Genomic DNA, 21,416 nt, shown 5'->3' on the forward strand with positions numbered 1-21,416 from the left:
GTTTTGATCTATATATTTAACTTTATGCCTGAATTTTCAGTGATATTTGGGTATTTACAATTGATATTTACAATTCAATTAAAGTTCTTCATTTGTTACATTTAAATTGTTCTTTTTATAAAATGAAGTTTTTTTCCCTGATTAAAAATTAAAGTAAACAATATGAAACAATCTTGAGCTAGGTACTAATATTACCAGTATTTTAATCAGATATATGAAGCATTACTGTAAGATGCCATTTTTAGAAGGAAGATTAATTAAATTGGCATTCTGACGAGTGTGTCAATCCAAGCAAGATGGCCATTATGGCTGTAAGCCAGGCTGTTTGATCTTATTTTCCCCAAGGAAAACATTTTAAATAAGTTTGAATAAAATCTGCCCACATTTGTGTGTTTTCCTTACACCTGACATACTTTTTACCCATAAAGAACTCGTGAAGCATCTGATATTTTTATCAAGCTTGGTTTCATTAACCCTGATATACACGCCTTTTTCACCCCCCCCCCCCTTTTTTTGTTGTCTCAAATGGTGAAAAAATGCCTTATTTAGGCCCCCAACACTTGTTTTTGTTTGAGAAATGTTGTTAAAAAAAGTGATCACTTTTTCGGCGCGGCCCCCAACCAAAAGATACATCAGGGGGTTGCCAGAAAGGGGGATGTGCCCCCTTCTGTTTGGGGGGTTTGAAGGGGGGCGGAGTCTCCCTCATCGCCAAGAAAATTTTTGACTTGTGAGAGGCTATAAATGACCCCAGATTGATCAAAAGGTAACGTGTAACCAACGCTGAAAAGCATTTGACTCTATCTCAATCCATTGAGAAGTCGCAGCACTTTGAAATCAATTTTGATGGAAAAAATCAACGCAAAATAGTGATTTTTGGCAATTTTGAGATGTCCCCTCGTTGCCATGGTAACAGAAAATTTAAGCCTGAGCATGTTGTTGCAAGGGCAATATTCCAGTCAACATTTGTGCCAAGTTTGATTAGTGTTGAAGCAGATTTTATAGTATTATAGCAATTTGAACTTGTAACAGGAGACTTTTCAATGAAAACAGCCATTTTTCACAAAATGCTCATGAAGTAATGGGTTAAGGAGGGTTGTCCCCACAACAGTGTAGACAACATTAATTTTTCATGAACCTTACCTACTATTATTCAATTTACAGGTTCTCTGCATACATAAATATTAAAGGGATCCCTTTTGAATTGAGTGTCTAAGGTTGAATTATTAAATATCCATATCCATATAAGCACATTTCAATAATGTAATCTAATCAAAGTTTACCAGGGTTTCAAATATTTGACTTAGTAATTTTGAAATACAATGCACATTGTGTTACGGGAAGCATTAGACAGTTTGAAACTATCAATTAAATGTTGACCAAATTTGCGACCACTGGTTCTTACTTAATATCATGGTATAATTTTCTAGAAACTGACACGATTTCTATCCATGGGATTTCTCCTTCCCATTCAGAAGTGTGCTGTGTGGCAGCTGCAGAAAAAAATTGCACAGTCCTTCAGCTCAATGCTTATAAATTTTTCTGGTCCATTCAGAAATTACAAATTTCAAAACTTTTTGTGTTTAGAATTGAGTACTGTTTGGGAGTATGACAAATGTCACACTTATCACTGTCTTTTTATGAAAAAAAAACTCAATGAAAGTTTGTGGTTTTAAAATGCCTGTTTTTGTTTGTTTTCCTCTTCAGAGATCTCCACATTTCAAAAACTTCTTCCTATATTTTGCCCAAGTGACCAATATTGATATATCTTCAAAAATGAGCTGTATTTAATCAAGGTTAGAAGGGAGTTAAAGAAGCATATGTGGATTACCACTAAATGTTTGCTTTAAAATATAAAAACAAACCAACAAATTCCACAAAAAGAACATTTATGTTCAGATAAAATGTAGATTTAACATTGAACAGTAGTGAAACAAAATATAAAATCTTTATGAAATTTTAGCATGATAATTCCCTACAAAAGACTCGCTCTACCAGTATTACTTTCAGTTTAAACAAAAATATAATACACAAGTTTAATGGCAAAATTCTCTTAAAAATAAAACATAAAACTTTCTTTAACAATATTGTGCAATAACTGTCTCATTTATAAAGTTTCTATGCCATTTATATATATATAAAATCCTTGAAAATATTGTTTCACAAATCTCTCTTTAAAGGCCCATTATGCCTCAGAAATGCTATCATTTTTATTTCACAAAAACTTTAAAGTTTTTGATATCTAGTTTCAGTTTCCAAAAAACACTCATTTGCCATATAGATGTACTATCTTTGCTTCTTTTCTTTTGTTTGCAATTGGTATAATTATAGTGAATCAATATTTTGTATGTTAGTCAAAAATTCAAAATACTATATAACTTTATTTACATTTTGCTATCATTATTACACATTCCTGCATTATTACACATTCCTGCATTATTACACATTCCTGCACATTCAGAGATACTTTCTTCAGTTGTTAAACATCTAGCATACTCTAAATCTATTATTAAAACATAATAAAAGACATCTTTGACATTTCTAAAGAATTTAAGAAATATGGATTGCTGAGACATAATGTGCCTTTAATTAAGTTTCTATTTTCTGTCTATAAAAAGACAAAATTATTTAACTGAAGCATTTTAAAAATTGTTAAAAACTGAACACATCTCCACATAAAAAACACATCCTCTGTCCTCAAAATTGTTTTATTTCAAAGCAAACTTGTCAGCACAAAACCAATTACAACATAGCACCCCTTGGCTGTCCCTTGCGTTGAAATATTATGGCAACCAATGTACTTTTCTACAACTAACATTTCATACAACTCTTTATCTATAAACAATATCTTGACTGTTTATATCCTCTCCTTTATTCACCATTGGCCCTTATTCCCCTTATTGTAGCCCCTCCCTCTTGACGACTGTCCCCTACCTCCCCCTCTACTCCCAAACTGTCCCCCTCCTGCACTGTATCCACTATTAAATCTCTGTCCACCATAGTTATTATCTCTCTTGTTTCTATCACTACCATCATTATAATCACTTCCACCTCTGTTTCCATAGCTACCAGCTTGGTTACTGCTGTAAGAACTAGTACTTCCAAAGTTACCTCCGTAACTATCACCATAGTTACCCATGTCCCGATCATTACGGTAATCACTCTGTGATCCTCCAGCTGTATTGACAAAAGAATCTCGACGCTGAGCTGTAACACACAAAAAAAGAAACCCACTTAGTTCTTAGATTTCAATTCAAAATAAGAGCTGCCAGTAGAACAGCGTACTCAACTATTCTCAGTGCTTTAAAGAAAAACAAGAGCCTAGATAATGTAGAATTTTCTAACTTCACAAAGGGCTATAATTCTGTCAAAATTCATGTTAGAGTTATTGGCCTTGGAAAGTGAACTCCTATTATGCTTTTGAATAAGTGCGTGACATTTCAACCCACTTCCTTCAGTACTTTTGGAGGTACCAACTTGCATGCAAAAACTTGACCAAACTGTGATGCCAATGCTGGGGTGAGTACAACAGCTCTCCCAAACTGATAGCTTTCCTAGAAACTCATGTAATTCACACTAACCCTGAAAAGGTCATAATTACAGAGGCTATCCAGTCTTACTAATTGAGAAAGACCTTGAAGCCCTCCGGTTAATTATTTAGACATTAGTCAGCAATTCAGCAGAAGCACTAGCTTCCTTCCTTCCGAGCTAGCTAGATTGATACCTTACATGCAAGAATCTGATGTCCCATTCAAACCCATAGCAGGCAAGGAAAGGTAATTCAAAGTCAGGGACTTAAGTCATTATGCAGCAGTGGTATGACAAATGGAATTTCTAAAGTAATTATGTACATTGTACTTACCAGAGCCAGTATTTTGCTGAGTACTGTAATAATCATTCCTCGAGTCCCTCCTATTCTGATCTGAAATTGACAGAGATAAATTAAGCCCCATCTAAAAAAAAACAACCAATACATGAAAATGTTTGTTAATCCTTCCACAAACTTTTAAAAGATCATCTTCACATCTCTTATATATATACATATCCTTAAATGAACTGGTATTTGGGAACGCAAATTTGTTTCATTCCGTAAACTACCGTTATATTTACCTGGGATGTTGGAACATTCGTTTGTGGGATCTGGGAACTATCAGAGGTCGAAAATAATGCCAATGTTCCAAAAAACAATGTATAAAATATTTATCATTTTAAACATTCAAAGTATCATGTATAAAATCATCTAAAAAAAGTATGAAAAATATCTAAAGTAATGTCAAAATATTTGATGTTATATTTGGCAATCCCATTTTTTCACTACTGGCTGAGAAAAATGTTTTATTTAATTTTCATACTAGAATAGGGACCCGGTCGTAGAATTTTTCTTACAATTTACTTGCTATTATTATAAACTCCTCTTATAGAAGTGTTACAAAATTCAAATGCAGTTATCATAAAAACTTTCATCAATACACAGAATAAAACTTGATCCAAAGAAGTATTATCAATCACCAGCTTTCTGTATCTTTGCAATGGACAAGTGACATCCGGCATCTGGTACCATTGTTATATTGACCTCATTTTGACCTCATGTAAACTGGTCGAGTCCAAACATGTAAATTCAATGATAATTATATAATTTCTATAAGACTGATTGAATAATTACCCTCCATAAATTGTCTCTTGGGCTCCTGTCCATATTCCCTTGTATCTGCAGGTCTCTTTCTGCCATGATCTCCCCATCCTCGGCCACCTCCTCTTTTCGGGCTTCCTCCTCGCCCTCGAGGGCTAAACTGGCCACTCCTCGACTGTTCCTGATGACGATTATCATAACCTCTGTCAACAGTTTCTTTCCTGGATGTTAACAAAAAACGTTTTTTAACAAACTTATAACTTAATCTTTTTTTTTTTTTTTTTTTTTTTTAAGAAATACAAAAATTTTTTAGTAACCCAGGGTAACCTTCTATCATTTACTAAAGCTTATTAGAGCATACAGCAAGACTTGCAGGTAGTACCTGCTTTTAAATGTATACACAAAGCCTTCCACCTGTATAATAAGTGACATAACCAGTCAAAATTTACATACCCAGTCATTTTTTCTTCCATGCGTGCAATAGTTGATTTAAGGTATTCCATCATAGCCATAGGGTCTTCATCTCTGTAAAAAATAGCACACTTTTATTTCATACACAGTGACAAAATTTAGTGCAGGAAAGAAACACTTTCAATCATAATTCAAAATTAATAAAATATAATACAAAAAAACAAATAAATACCTTTATGCACCACTAAATTCATCAATTTTTTAATTTATCACTAAACACAAAATATACTCCAAGCAGGAATCTCTTTCATTGTAATGAATTAGCTGATAACTTTAAATCACATCCCCAAATTGATGTTGAAGCTCACAAACAGAATATAAACTCTTGAAAGAAAGCAAGCTATGCTAGTGTTCCTTAGGATTTTCACTGGGAGGTTTGCAGTCACACCAACACTGTCATATGGCAACTAACCAGCTTTACTGGTGGAGGCAGGACCTCAGGTCTGCCTCCATGCATTTTCTAGGCACCTGAGAAGCTAGCTAGATAGCTTCCTCAAATGAAAGAATTCAAAGTCCCTCATGGAATTCAAATCCAAAGCAGTGCAAGGCATGTGGTTTGACAACAACACAACTAGCAAAACAAAGACTAAGCTATGAATGCCCCAACCAAACTTCCCATGCCCCTGTGCTTCTAAATAGCCTCTAGCCACGATTGCCTTAAATGATTCTTCATCCCAGTTAATCTGCAGAGTAACCACACAATGTTTGCAGGCACCTTTCTATCACTAAATTTTACCTCTCTATCTTACTTTATACAGTGATTTCAAATATTTTCAGTTTGAAATCCTATCAACATACCGGCTTGTTGAAGGTGAGGAATATCTCTGCTCATTCCTGTAAGAGCTTGAAGACCTAAATGACGACGACCTCTCAGCTCGGTAAGGAGACTGTCGAGATTGCTCTCCTCTAAACGATGGACTTCTCTCGGAACTTCTACGCTCATGACCTTGATTACCATGACCTTGATTACCACGACCTCGACCTGGCCTTGCACGTTGTCTACCTCGATTAGACTGAAATCATTCAGCAGAGCATTAATATTTGTTAATACTTTTTGAAAAACAGACCTTTGGCCATAACATTAAAATACAGAAATGAAATCATTGAAATGAAAGATTTTAAATATATTAAATATATACATTCCCTATGAAAAAAGATGGATAATTACCAACACCAAATCTAAAATGGGGTTATCACAAGATCATTAATCTAGAAACATAAATATAATTCAAATAAATGTACCTCTCTTTTAGGTGTGAAGTCTTGAAACTGTCCTTCATAGTTGCCACCTTTTCCTGTATAAAACCAAAACATAGTATAAATAGTTGGCATTTAAACATCTTTTGAAAATTTGATAGATGCCAGGTCACCAAATAAAAGTGTAAAATTAAATGGTTGAAGGTAAACACATAAAGGTGCTAACTTAAGAAGCATGATATTCAACTTTCCAAACCACATTGTTGCTATTTGTCTGCGCCAAAAGATATCAATATTTCATTAAACTGATTATGACAATTATAAAACTACATTTGCAGGTATTTAATCATTGTGTTTATTCTAATAAAACTATTTTTAAAGATATATTTAAGGTACAAAATGTCTGGGAATATCTGAATGAGTCGATTTATTTTATTCTGTTTATCAGGAACACATGACCGTGACCTTCCAGCTATACTGGAAGAGGAAAACTACAAGCTTCCAACAGGTACAATTATTTCCGGCATGAGAACACACCTGGGTAAAACTTCATACTTTCTGCAAAGTCTCCTCAAATATGTTAATCAAAATGACAAAATTTGGAAACAAGGAGCTGAAAATCTGGTAAGTGCTGGTGTATTTGTTAAGGTGTCTGTCACTCAACAGAGGGATCATGGCTTCAAACCATACTGGAGTCACAAGCATGTTTTTTTTATATGACATTAGTACTGATTAGTTCCAGGAAGCAAATACAAGACTTAGACTTAAATCATCATCTTAAATATGTTTCAACTATCTGCAAACCAATCTGGGGGCCTGAAAGTAACCTATTTGCACTTTTTCTCACATTACCTTTCATTCACTGAAAATAAATGTGGTTACCTGGTTTCGAGCCACTAAAGTTTCTCTTCCTTTGACCTCTTCCTCCTGAAGATACACTGCCTATACAATGAAATGTCCTATATTTATAACCAATTTTATAATCTAAATCATAGCAAATAAAATATACTAGGAGAAAAATATAACAAGGAACATAACATCATTTGCAAAGAAATATATTATTATATTTTACTATCTTGATTATAAATCTAGAAAAAGTACAACCAGAAATTTGACTACATGTACTACAGCTTTTGTCCTACTAAACTTCAAACCAATTTTTTTCCACTTCACTTCAAATCAAAGTCAAAGATGGAAAGAGGAATGTGTTCTGGAGGCATATCATAGTAACAATAGTTGTTACATAATGTACTTACAAAATGCAGAAATTAAATAAGAATCTGTGACAACTAATAATACAACACTGAATTTTGACATTTAAAATGCTGTTTGTTTTGTGCATGTGTATTAAAGGCACTTCCTAGATGATAATATAAAGGTTTTAAGATATATATAAATATCTTAAAACCTTTATATTATCATCTAGGAAGTTGATTTACAATATATATCTAAAATGATTATTAGAGGTATTACCTGGAGGTCCCATATTTGTGGCTCCAGGACTTTTTATACCAGTTTGCTGTGATGATTGACCGGAGCCTGTTGGTTTTCTACCAAAGTTCCCGCCCCTTTTGACTCCGCCTCCTCTTCCCCTTCCTGTATTTCCAAACCCGATCGCCCTACTTCTGATCTTAGCTGCTTGAAAGCTACCTCTCTGTGCCGAACCCCTACCTCTACCGAAACCACGCCCCCGGGAAAACTGCTGTGGCTTCGGATTCTTTATGTATTTCTTTTCAAACGCACTGATTTTGTCTGTGAGATAATAGCATGTAGAATTGACATCAATGAAACATTCAAATAAATACAGAGAACAACAGACAGGAATTAATTTCAAGCCTTTGAAAGTAACACATTGTTCAATAGTACTGGGTGACAAAATCTATAAAAGCAAAAGTAATGGTGCTGAAAAATGAAATAGAACTGAGAGGCAAGATAATAAATGTAATAAATAAATGGTAATAATTGTAAGTCTGTTTGATAACGTATGTTGTAAAAGTATATTATACACTTAGGGCCAATTAAACTTCAAAACTACAAATATTTTTTTATCTTTCCAAAGCCTTTGTTTTTTGGTCATCTGTGACAATTTCAAAAAGAGTAACTCCTCAAGTCTCTTTTACAAATTAGTAGGATAAATTTACTTTTTTGTTTGATTTACGTCAATTTTAACACGTTTTTCAATTAAATTTTAGTCATTTCTCGGCAGTCAAACACCCTATCCAGCTTCCCTGGATAACTAACAATAATACCAATTTTTTTTTGTGAGTGACTTGGCATGATTTTTGAATCAGTAATGAAAACAAATGACTATAATACTAAATTTTTGAGATCAGTTGTGACAAAAATCACCCCTGAATTAGCAACAGCAGTTAGCTATGACCAAATGGTTAAGGTATAGGTGCATAACAAGAAATTATGTTGGTTTTGTCATGACGCGGCTCAAATGTTCGAAGATCAGTTGTCACAGAAATTACCCCTGAATTAGCAACAGCAGTTAGCTATGACCAAAATGGTAAAGTGATTTGCATAACAAGGAGTTTTACCCGAGAAAATTCTGAATATCTTCAGTTGACAGTCTTCAACAAACACGTCTTTATTTGTATCCAAACATTGTATACATGCCTCCTCTGTGTCAAATTCTAACAGCACGCTCCTGAAGTGTTCAAAACACATAACTCAATATCTTGTGCATGGATCTTTCTCCAAATAACTATTACATTAATGTTTCCAACAAATATTCCTATATCAAACGAATTCCTATATTCCTATTACATCCCGATTTCGGGAAAAAATAAATTACAATTAAATTTTACCTAAGAGAACCTATGGGTATTTTTTAAATTATGTTTGTAGCTTACTTATCATTCTAACATGGATACTAGTTTTTTAATTTTAAAGATTTAAATGTTCAAACTATAATCATATTAACCAGGTTACAGTCCATTATATACTATAGAGTATCTAATCAGGTAACTTACTAAATGTTATCAAAGTAAGACAAAGAGATAAATAAATCAATAGATTTAGTCAGTTTTGAAAAAAATGTTGCTACCATTAAGATTCACAAGTTCTTCCTGTTAAATAATGAAACTATAAATAGACCACATATGGACATACAACTGTATAAATATATATACATGTATACAAATATCGAAAAAAATCATATTTTTTTTAAAACTATTTCCAAATGGTTAAAACTGTAACACCAATCATTAAGTATTAATTTAAAAATGTAATGCTCAAGTTAATGAGAACAATACTTCTTTAAACCTTAGGCTGCGGTGGCACACCTGGATTACTAATGCACAGTGCATCAAGATTGTACTAGCACTCTTCTGCTCTGTCCAACGGTCTGCACTTTTGCTATCCATTCTTACTTACTTGAAAATTCTTTAAAATTAATGGTTTTTCCAGAATTAAATAAAATTTCCATTTTAGATTTAAAGCATTAAGCCTTCTGTCTCATTGTATTTCAATGCCAATTTCATTAAAAAAATATATATAAATTATATATATATATGAAAAAAAGCGCATTTGAAATTCTTTATATATGTGTAAGCACTCTTCAATCAAAAAGGGAAAAAAAAAACTTCGTTCATTATTTCATTCCTATGTTAGGCCTATTCCTCTGCAAAGTTTTGTCAAAGATAGGAGCTTTTCCAAAAAGAAAATCCTGACATAACAATTCTCCATAATCCTTGTATTTTCTTCTCAAGCGAAAACATGTATAGTCTTTCTAAAAAGTTATATTTTTGCAATCCTTTTATTAAAATTGTGAGCAAATATCATTGTTTTCCCTAAGATGAAAAGTTTTAAACATTAAAAATATAGTGTGGTTTTGTTTTTTATAGCCCTCATCAAAAAAAGGGAAAAGGTCTTGTTTACCTTCGTCTGTACTTACCCTACTTTACTACCTCCATCTGGTAACTCTTCCATATTCAGAGTTATCTTTTGTGCCTCGGGAAATAGTGACCTCATTGTGTCCTCTGTCACGTTCGCAGGAACGTTTTTCACGGCTATTTGACGCTTTCTCTCCTCAACTGCAAAGTGTACAACTCAAGGCATATTTGCCAAACTTTGGATGCATGATCCATAATCAAATATGTATAGAATGCATCCAATTAACGGCAAATTTTGTTCTATATACCTTTTGTAATCCCACGGTTATTATAACTTGATCAAGTGACAGGGACATTGTGTACTGTACACCTCATAACAGCTATTGCATGGGTTTTGTAGAACACTTAAAATAAAACTAGATGTACAATGCATTCTTTGGTAACAATTTCTCCTCTTATTACTAAAATCACAAAACTAGTGACCAGTCTGTACAAGACTTTATATCTGCAAATTCCGGAAAATGAAAAATGCATGGCAGGTTTCTTTCGTACATTTGCAAATGCTGGTTCAAACTGTTGTTGAGCAAACAAACATTACATCTAATACATATATACTCCATTGACATCAGCTCTCAGGATAATGTACAAAAAAACAAAATGTACTCAGAAAACATAGGTTCCTGTTAGAAAAGAATATTTTACATGCATGTAAATAAAACAATAAGGTATCAGACACGGACTGCAAAGAGTCCACACTATCTGAACAGCATGTTACGACCCTGTTTGGGGTTTTCAATGCTTCCATTATGTATGATAATTTTGATTTCCATTCACACCAATTAATGACAATTTTACTTTCTAAATTGTCCTTTGATGTGAAAAACAATTATTTTGCATGAGTAAAATCAAAGTATCAATTTCCTCACTTACATTTGTATGAGAAGATTTCAAGGTTTAACCTTAGTTTTTGTTACGTTTCTACATAACACAAAATCAATAACAAGAGATTGGCAATGCAGTATCTTTCAATCTTCAAAGCTGCCAAACCTTGAAATATCTTTTCCTCTTTACATTCCCTTCTGTTGTTCTTCACAATCCAACCTTACTTCATTTATGATTTTGTCCGAACCTTTGTTCAAAACATGAGTTCCAGATCAGTCAAAATGAAATGTACATTGTATGATTTATAATATCCATCCTTAAAATGTCACAATCAGAACAGGATAATCTCTATGATGTGAACACCATTTACAATAAGTTGAATTGGATCATGCGATTGGTTTACAAAGGTGCTTGCTGTGTAGAGGTAGCATCATAAAATCGCTTATATCTGAAGTAAGAAAATCTTTGTTCATCTAGAGAAACGCTATAGCGAACGCCAGTAAGTATCTAGAGAAATATTTCCTCCCTTTTTACATGTCATCATAGATGATAATTCTGTATTGATACGTATTCAAATGCTTCTTCTTGTCTCTACTTATACACATTGTTTCACCTCAGTTCCCTTTTCACAGTTCAATAAGTTGAAGACATTAGACAAACTTAAATTCAGTTCATTTGACTGTATAGAATCAATTGCAGTTCCAGCCATTTAGAGTGTCTTCATTTTTATATAACTATAAATGGATTTGTTCTATTTCATAGAGTTATTTCACAATCAATAGAGATGAAATTGATTAAAATAATTATTACCACATGTTATGTGCTGACAAAATCAGTATGAAGTTACAGTTCACAAATGTTACTTCACCACATATCTCACCAGACGTTCAATATTTCACCATATTTTGATCCACAAGATTTCATCAATTTTGATCCAATAATTTCTCCTCAATTTCAAACCTGCCAGAGTTTGTTACCGACTATTTTGGCATTTTAACTGTCACAGTATCATGAAACATGCTTCTCTGAAAATTTAGAACTAAATCTTCTATTCTTGTGATTTTTTTGCTGTTTTTGTTTTCTTTCATATTTGATGGTAATAGTTAATGCATCACTTTAGTTTCCTCTGCCATTTAAATATTTCTTCATGAAGGTGATACATTAAAGGTTTGACAAGGTTTTATTGAAAATTACTAACACCTTCCCAGACGATAATAATTAAAGTTATTCAGCTCTGATCATAAATTTTTTGAAAGTAATTTTTCATGCTTTCTTCTGCATATTTTCTGTTGATTTTGTTTTCCTACTGGTATTTTAAATCAATTTCAGAACCAACAGGTACACAATCTGTTGAAGTCTCTACAGTCACATGTCAAATACTTTAAGTTGTCTCTCTCTTAGCTTGACATTCAAACTGTCTTTATTTTACAAGCTGGAAAATGTCTTCCAAAAAGAACTGTGTCAAAGATCAGTGTGTAAGAAGTGTTCTTTTTTTTTTCAGTTTCCTCTGATGTTTATGTGCCATGAGACCGAAGTATTTCTTCAATTTTGATAAAATCTTCAATATTTTCTTTTCATCTGCATCATTTCCAACCAATACCAAGAAGTTTTTAAAGTTTAATCGTGGCTACTTGCCATTAAGCTGTTTAGTAATATGTGAGCAGGACTTCTTATTCTTGGTCCACAGTAACAAATTTTGGTTTTCTTAGATTTCATCCATGATAGAGATCTTTGGTTGTCTTTTTATTTTTTTTCCCCATTCACTTGATTTCTTCTTCAGATGGCATGCCAAGATAGATCCCATTTTTCCATTTTTAAACCATTTAACCCATCCTACATATAGAATAATTAACTTACCTTATATACTGAAGTTCTAATAGTAAATACTTACACTTTTGTGCTCTGAACTTCCTATTGTCCTCAATATACTGCTGGCATTCTGCCAAGAAACACAAACATTTGCAATGTTGAATTGATTTTACAGGTTCATCAAAAACTTTAGAAAAATAAGAAATTCAGAAAGTAAATAAAGCTTGATAACTAGGACAAAAGTCTCGCTGCTGACATTCTAACCAGAAACGTAAACATTTGCAATGGTTAAGTAGATTACAAGTGCATGAAAAAAATGTCTTCTACTGGTTGTAAGCAAAATAAGAACTTCAAAAAACAAAGAGCTTCATTACTAGGGCAAAGGTCGCGATCACTAAGTTAGGTACTAGAAAGCATCAGAATAAGATAAATTATCTGTTACACACTGTTGAATATAATTTTGTGGTTATAAACACGGTTGCCTCGTAACAAAAGTTTTTTGCCCTTCTATGTTTTCAGGAAAAAGTGCAAGGCAGTGCAATTCTCAATTTTGTGACAATTACTTTCGTTGTACATATATATATATATATATGTATGTATGTTCACGCTTCACTTCAGATATCGCTGAACATACTATGAAAATTACAATACTAATATAGTCTACTAAATACACATCAACATATTATCACATGTCATCTGTCAAGTTTGAACATGAACCTACCCACTACAGCCTGATTGAAAGCATCTGGAAACTTGACAGACATATCTCTTCCATCAATGTGAAGATTTCCCAGCCTGAATGCCACACGGATCAGGAATGTTGGAGTTGTGATCTCAAACGGCAGACGTACAAATCTGTATGATCAAATAATTTCTCTTACTTAATAAATGCAGGCAATCAGAAATTGTTTTGTTTTTATCTTGAGCATTTATCATGTGTTATAAAATAAATTGTTGTTGAGTTAACAGAAAAATTATCAATATGTTTTTTAACAGAAAAATTATCAATATATTTTTTTTACAATACATTCCAGTGAAAAATTTCTATCTTAGTTTTTTAATTTCCCTTAAAGGGACTGCACTGAGGATTTTTGACATCATGGGTATGGAAATAATTTTTCAAGATTTATGTTTCCTTTGATGTAGGTCTAGACCAGTTACTTGTCTACAAATTTCAGATTATTTGCTCACTCTGTTTTAACAGAAAAAATTACTCTAATTGTGATATATAACCTATAATTGAAAAGAGTTGCAATGCTTTTCAATCTAATCCCGCAAAGACTAGCACATAAGTACGATTTTGATTTTAATTCTTAATTTTCTTTTGCATACCTTTCTATTTTAACTTGCCCAAGCTGATATATATATAAGAAATTAAAATTATATGCTTTTGGACCTCAGTGGAGTTCCTTTAATTTCTTGAACAAATACAATGTCATATACATCATTTAATAAATTACAATACTCAAAACTACTAACCCTGATTTTTCCTGCACAATTTTACCAGTTGAATCTACCTTATCTCTAAGTTCAAACTTGATCTCAAAATTGTCTGTTAGTTTCAAGATTTCATGCAGCTTTTCTGACCTAAGATCCATCTGTCTGATGGGACCTATGTTCACTGTTAGATTACGCACTAAAATATAAATAAAAATATGTGCATTACCATCAATATTTCACTAGCCCCAAGGACTAAAATAATATATTTCTCCATCCCTTTCATAATGTTTTTTTTAGCTGGAGAAAATAGTTTGTATTAAATAATACACAGATAATTGGGTAATTTGACTTACTAAAATCCCACCATAGAAGCTGCTTGTTTTATTTTATTGACCTTACATGAGAGAATCAATATGGTATCCTTTGTAATGAACTCATGCCAAAAAGAAATTAACACTCTGTGTCAAGCAAAATAACTGTATTTATTATTAATGATAATGTTTTGAGATAATGGATATTAAACTTAGTTTTTTAGTTTAAATATAGTTTATTTCAAACAATGATACATCACGTTGTTAATACATTTACAATAAGTAGATACACAAATGAAAAAGGAATAGAGACGAAAGCTATAAAGCTTATAAAGGTCTTCTCCTAAAATATTAATAAGATATTCAACTTATGTTACATCATCAAGTAATACCATAAACTAGGTAATTCTTTAATTTTAACCCTGCAAAACCTGAAAGAAATTTTGCTATTACCATAGAGCCAGGCCAGATTAAGCATCCCTGCAATCTGAACAGACTCGTCACTCTTAATTGTTGGCTGACCAACTTTTAATTCTAAATGGACAGCTCCCCAGAACAATCACATTTAAGAAATTAAATAGGTTATGGGTTTAAAAAATCAGCATTTCAAAAAACTTACATTTTGCTAATGAAGCAGGAAACGGTTTGTCAAATTTTGGTTCCTGTGTTAATATATCAGTCTTCTTTGATGCTGGGGACAAGTCTGATGCTGATGATGGCTTTGTAGCATCGGAGGACTGGCCTGATGTCGATGCTGGAATAATATGTATATATTTTATTATCAGTCATTTAAAATTGAAATGAACTGTTACTGGACCTTCAAGATCATTGATCTAATACATTTAGTGTTGGTTAATTGAATACTGGTGCCAGAGCAAGTAGAAATGAGAGGTGTTGAACTTTCCATTGCCTTCAATGAACAGACACAATCAAAACCTAGTCAGAGAATGACACCTATTAATTTTTGTAGTATTGTTCTAAACTTGAAAGATTTCTTCTAAATTGTACTAGATCAAATCACTGTATTTGTTCCCTTGATAATAATTTTAGCATTAATTTAATTGCTTTTCTTAATTCTTTATAAAACTTAGCACCAGTGTAGAGATGTGCTGCTTGTATGGTATGACAGACCCTAGACAAGCTAGCAATCAATTAGAATCACATACCTTCAATGAGCTCTCAAGACATTTTCCACTAACATTTTTAATATACATCAAATGTATAAATTACAATTACCTTTAGCAGGTGAGACTTCTGGAGTCTGTTCAGTAGGTTTAGCACCATCAGTTGGTTTCGTTAAACCCTCAGTATTAACCTTGGACTTTTCCTCTGACTTCTGATCTGTGACTGTTTCATCAGCTTTCTTTTCCTGCACGTCTACACTTTCTTCAGTATCCTTCTCTGCTTCTAATGTTTCCTTTTCGACTTTAACTTCATTGGAATCACTCTGATCTTTTTCCTTTCCACCTAGATCTGTATAATTGACAGAAAGTATTAACCACAAGTTCATAATCAGTTCTTTTAAAGACAACTGGTAGGCAAAATAAAAATACCCAAGTGACACACTTTTTTTAATCATAATCCAGAGGTATCATTTTCAGACATGTAAACTTATTTTTCTTTTCAACAGTACTAGTTCATTTTTCCACACAATTCTGAATTGTATTGTAAATGTATGCAGGGTCACTTTACTATTCTAAGTACTTATTGAATATTAAAAGGCTTCTTTTTTAATAGTAACAAGATCAAGATTTTTTTAGCTTTTCTTACCCATTTTTTTGCCATAGAAACCACATTTCTCAACACAGGATGAAAATTAAAATAATGCCAACTTGACCAACAGTGATTTTTTTACCTTTGTGTCCTGCCTCATGTAGGCAATAAATTGCCTATAGACTCAGTTTCAAAATATTGTGCTTTTTGTTGTTAGATGCAATCATTTTCCTTGCAGATAGTCCAGTCTCACAGGAATGAGGCCAACAACATTAAGTGCAAGTTTTGTTGTTTATATCGGTATGCCATTCTACTGAGTAGTGAGTACTCACTCACTGACAGTTTTTGCAGATATTTCACATAGTATTTATCGTTCTAAGAGGCCATTTTCATCTATTACTGACATATGACATAAATCACAACCCTAATGTACTGTATTTAAACATGGTATACATAATTCCCTTGTTTGGAATGTACAATAAATTAACTGAATTGAAATTTATTCTAGCAATTTGACCCACCTGGTGGCAAACATCTTACATTGTTTAGCAAAATGAAGAAATTGTAAACCCATATATACCTTCACTTGTTTCTGACTTTTTCTTCTCATCTGTATTAGTTTTACTTTCTGTGTCAGTAACTGGTACATCATTCACTTCCATCTCTTTCTCAATGGCAGCATTGTCTGTTTCAGTTACCTCTGTACATTTCTCGGATCCAACATCGTCTGTTTCTGTCAGTAGAAGATCATCTTCCTTTCCTTTCTCATTGTCATCATTCTTCTCAACTGAACTAGGTACTCCCTCTATCTTTACTTCAACAGTTTCACTTTTGTTTGCTGCATCTTCTGTGTTTAATTTTCAACAAACAAAAAGAAAAACTTAGTACAAATTCATTTTTTTTTAGAAATACAAATATATGTGTAGCAATAAAATTATGCATTTTAATATTTCTACTTTAACGACAAACATTTAACATTTTGAAAGTTAACATTCCTAGACAAACTTATCATCAGGTACTTTTAAGTAATTTACAAAACAGTAACTTATTTAAACAACCATTTATCTACTGCGTTTAAAAGCTAATCAATTATTATAATAGCAATACCCTTTGCCAATGTTCCATCTTTAACCTCTAAATCAACAGTAATCCCTTCGCCTTCATCAACCGCTGCTACAGAAACATCATTATCAGTATCCTCATCATCTGCTGTTGTTTTCTCACTCTCTGACTTTTTCAAAGATGAAAATCTTGTGCTTTGTCTTGTTCCTGGCATGGCCGGTAAATTGATGATCTTGACTCACATCAACTATATATCATGGAATATAAATATAAGTTATAAGGTTTACAATAGATCTACTGCATGAGTGTATCAAATCCAACTTTAGAATCACCAGGTCTAGTATATTGCCAGATAAGTGCATGCGTATGCAAATGCGCTGCTCTTTCAAGATGAGAACCAGTCAGCTATAGACGGAGCCATTAGGAAATATGTTGGTTTCAATAATTCAAAGCAGAGCATATTTGTATACGGCAAAGGTGGGGAGCCACGTCTGAATCTGTCAAAAGATTTTGTAAATGGAGTAAAACGTCAATAATCTTGATTTTTATTTCACCTTTTGCATTGTTTATATTGACATTGAAGTGTAAAATTGACCATCATCATGAAGAATTATATTTTCTGTATCGATGGACCAAAGGATTATGTGAAAACATTGGAAATGGCATAAAATACATGCTGATTTTGATGGTAGGTGTGCAGATTTTTACTGGCGAACATTTTTATCTTGTGTATTATAATTAAAGGTCTACGTAGAAATATGAATTTTTTTCAAAACAGCTTATACTTAGTTTTTTTGATATATATGATCAGTACATGTACTGGGGTTGATTTTATTTGGATTTTAAAGGCGTTTTAACTGTTTAACTCCACAACCCAAGTGTCTGTGGAGTAATCAACATTTACACCAATAAAAAATACAAGTTTTACAGAAGAAAAATTAACGGTCAGAATAAAAATACAGTGTTTCTGCCAAAGCGCGTTTTTGCGTTTTTGGCGCATTATTTTCGGCCATGACGCAATGAAATTTAGTAAGTGCGTATTTTGTGACGCAAGAATTTCACCGTCGCTGATTTCAACACGAGTCAGATATACTAAAAACAGTCAATTCAGTATAAAAATGTACGGAATGTTTACCGAGGGCTCCACTATAATTTTAATGAGAAATGAAATTTACCGGGTCCGGCATTTAGCCAATTTCAACTAGTTAATAAACGCTTGCATTTATACGATACTGCATATAATGAAAGCGCCCAGACAAAATTATTTATTTTGTTGTCGTCATATTCCGCGAACGAATTAACTGTCTGTTGAAAATGCCGTCTGCTCCAAAATAGCGGAGATTGACCAATTTTTTAAGAAAAATACACAAAATATTGTTGTCCATGACCAAAAAGAAGTATCATATAAAAAAAATGTTGACAATGACCCTAATTCCCCGAAAGAAAAACAATCTGTTATAAATGGTGTAATTTTGTTGATGAATAAATTGACAAAAAAAATTAAAATAACTATTCAAAAATATAACACAAAAACAAGTATTTAACAATATTTTTATTCAAATATAGTTGAACTACATGATGGTACATAAATGTTCTCTGGCAAGAAGTAAAGTGCCTTAGAAAATGAAACTTATAAAGTGTTATCTGTTGTTTTTTAAATTTTTGTTAAATTTATTGGCATGACCCTTATGAATTTGAAATGACCCCTAAAATATCATACAGGGGGTCATAAAAGACCCTCAGAAAATCAGAGCTGGCAGAAACACTGAAAATATATAATAAATATGGTGCTCTGACGAAAAGGAAGTATGTTAAATTATCGTCAGAATGTAAAATCATCAACAAACGGCATGCACTGTACGAAACTTTTTGGGGCGAATCGCTAACAAAAAAGTAACAAAGAAAATATTTGCAGTTTCAATAACCTGTTGGACAATTATCTTCATTTTATACCATATAATATTTCATAAACACACTTATAGAAACCATGCACATACCACATAACACAGGCGAATTCCTATTAATTTATTTGTTTTTCCTTACCGTAACCTCGTTTTTTTGTTAAGAGTTATTCCCCTTATTGTTTAGTGTGAACGCCATTAAATTTATTTTCTCACTTTATTTCTAGGTGTAAAGATACTAAATTAAGTGTGCGCACATGTACTACTGATCCAAATTACAATGTTGTTGTAGATAAGGCTGGTTTATTGAAAACATTAGTTTATCAAAATCGTTACTGATCGTAGATATGTAGTCTCAATATTTAGACTGCAAGACAGACCGATTTTATAATCTGATATTTCATAGATGTCTGAAGGGCGACCATCATCTAAATAAAAAGGCCTTAAGCGCACAATTTGTTGGGTTAGTAGATATGGTGCTCTGCCATTTACTCTTCATTTTCTACGTTAATGATATGCCATTTAGTACAACACACTCTTACGTAGACATGTATGCTGACGATACTACTATGCATATGCATCAAATAATTAATCCATATTATTATGTATTACTAAAATACATCTACTGTACTGTAAAGGCACTTGAGAACAAAGTAAATATCATATCTGAAAAAAGCACAAAGATTTTTTATTAGTGAATACTGACCCACAATCTCTAGATGAACAAGCCCATTCTTTCTTGTATTATCTGGTAATTTCATTTTTACTGAAGGCCATTTTTACTTCATCTTAAAGGTCAAGATCATGCTCTGGTAGCGTGTTGAATATCTAAATGAATACATGTTATTCCTCAGGATATGTACATCAATAGAGGTTTCTGTTCTGTCAGGGAAAAAGTATAAAACTAACCGTCATCATCAACATTTCATTAGTTCCTGTATTGTATATTTTTTTACAATTTCTCCTTGATGTACCAAGTCTTCGTTTTAGTTTAGACATTTTTCCTAACCCGTCAGCCCTAGGTCAATTTGTGATATCCAGTGGGCACAATCTCTCTGAAGGCTTAATCTTGCAGGAAAACCGTATTAGGTTTGAATAGTGCAACAAATCTGCTTTGAGTGGCCGAGTGGTTAGAAGCGTGGTTCAAATCCTTGTCATGGGCAAGCTGTTGTTTTCTTGAGCAAGAAACTTCACATCCATTGCTTAGTACTGGTTGGTTCCAGGAATGGATTTGAGTGCTTTAATAGGCTTATAGCTTCCAACTCGATTTAACTAAAGTAAGTTTATATCAACAAAATCTTTTTCTTCCACAGCCCTATAAAACAAGAGTCATGTTTGATACAGAATCTTCCCCCATTTTAAAGAGAGTTTCACATTTAAGTGTGGTACGAGAGCTCTTGAAGTTTGTTTTGATGTCCAATGAGTCAGTGCCTGGCCTTTTTCATACCATAGTTATAATAAATGGCCAAATAATAAATTTAAAATGAACTATTGAGAGGGCACATTGTCATGGTCCCCAACAACATTTCTGTGAATTTTCCATTGTAATTCAGGACATCTGTCAAGGATCAGGCATATGTTCTCTGGAAAAAGTGGGCACCTATGTCAATGTATAAACCAAGATTGCCTATACAAGATAACATACAGGTGTGTTCAAGTATATTTGTGCATGAATAAAATTTTGTTAGATAAAACTAGACCTATCACTAAAGGTGATTAATACCCAACAACTTTGACTTTTTGAAAAATAAGTAGTCTGAAGAAAAAATTGAACTCAACCTTTAGTAAATGGAGTATCAGCTGTGTACAAAGAATTATTTCAATTAATTGTAATTCCAACCAGGATCTCCATATAAACTTGCTATACATCAAGTTTGATTAAAAAATCTCATGCCTAATTCTAGTTATTGTCCAAAAAACATTTTTCTATTTTAAGTAATGGTGACCTTGACCCCAGGGGGTCCAAATGCAATACTAACCAGGGTCTAAATATAAGATTGCAATACACCAAGTTTGATTACAATACCTTTTTCCTAACTCTCTAGTTATTGTCCGGAAACCATTTTTCTATTTAAAGTAATGGTGACCTTGACCACAGGGGTCCAAATGTGGTACCAACCAGGGTATCCATATAAGCTTGCTATACACCAAGTTTGATTACAAT

At 32.8% G+C, this 21,416-nt stretch overlaps 1 protein-coding gene across 3 annotated transcripts; it reads right to left on the reverse strand.

The window, feature by feature from the left end:
• Positions 1 to 2,222: 2,222 nt before the first annotated feature.
• LOC132744692 (uncharacterized) lies at positions 2,223 to 19,464 on the reverse strand. Of its 3 annotated transcripts, none has more exons than XM_060733467.1 (18): positions 19,395 to 19,464; positions 17,397 to 17,598; positions 16,870 to 17,136; positions 15,813 to 16,049; positions 15,196 to 15,330; positions 14,305 to 14,461; positions 13,547 to 13,680; positions 12,908 to 12,955; positions 10,197 to 10,335; positions 8,839 to 8,948; positions 7,769 to 8,047; positions 7,178 to 7,237; positions 6,341 to 6,393; positions 5,897 to 6,111; positions 5,081 to 5,152; positions 4,661 to 4,848; positions 3,860 to 3,919; positions 2,223 to 3,204 (listed from the first exon to the last, which is right to left on the reverse strand). In XM_060733467.1, exons 2-18 carry the CDS (start codon positions 17,563 to 17,565, stop codon positions 2,873 to 2,875), a joined length of 2,655 nt encoding a protein of 884 aa, XP_060589450.1. In that variant the 5' UTR covers positions 17,566 to 17,598; positions 19,395 to 19,464; the 3' UTR covers positions 2,223 to 2,872. The 3 variants fall into 3 exon arrangements, with proteins under 3 accessions (XP_060589450.1, XP_060589458.1, XP_060589440.1); XM_060733475.1 differs by having other exon boundaries at positions 7,178 to 7,222; positions 19,349 to 19,451; XM_060733457.1 differs by having other exon boundaries at positions 19,349 to 19,451.
• Positions 19,465 to 21,416: the final 1,952 nt, after the last annotated feature.

This window comes from Ruditapes philippinarum, unplaced genomic scaffold (genome assembly GCF_026571515.1).
Source record: "Ruditapes philippinarum isolate M1 unplaced genomic scaffold, ASM2657151v2 ctg3007_1_1_1_1, whole genome shotgun sequence".
Lineage (NCBI taxonomy): Eukaryota > Metazoa > Mollusca > Bivalvia > Venerida > Veneridae > Ruditapes > Ruditapes philippinarum.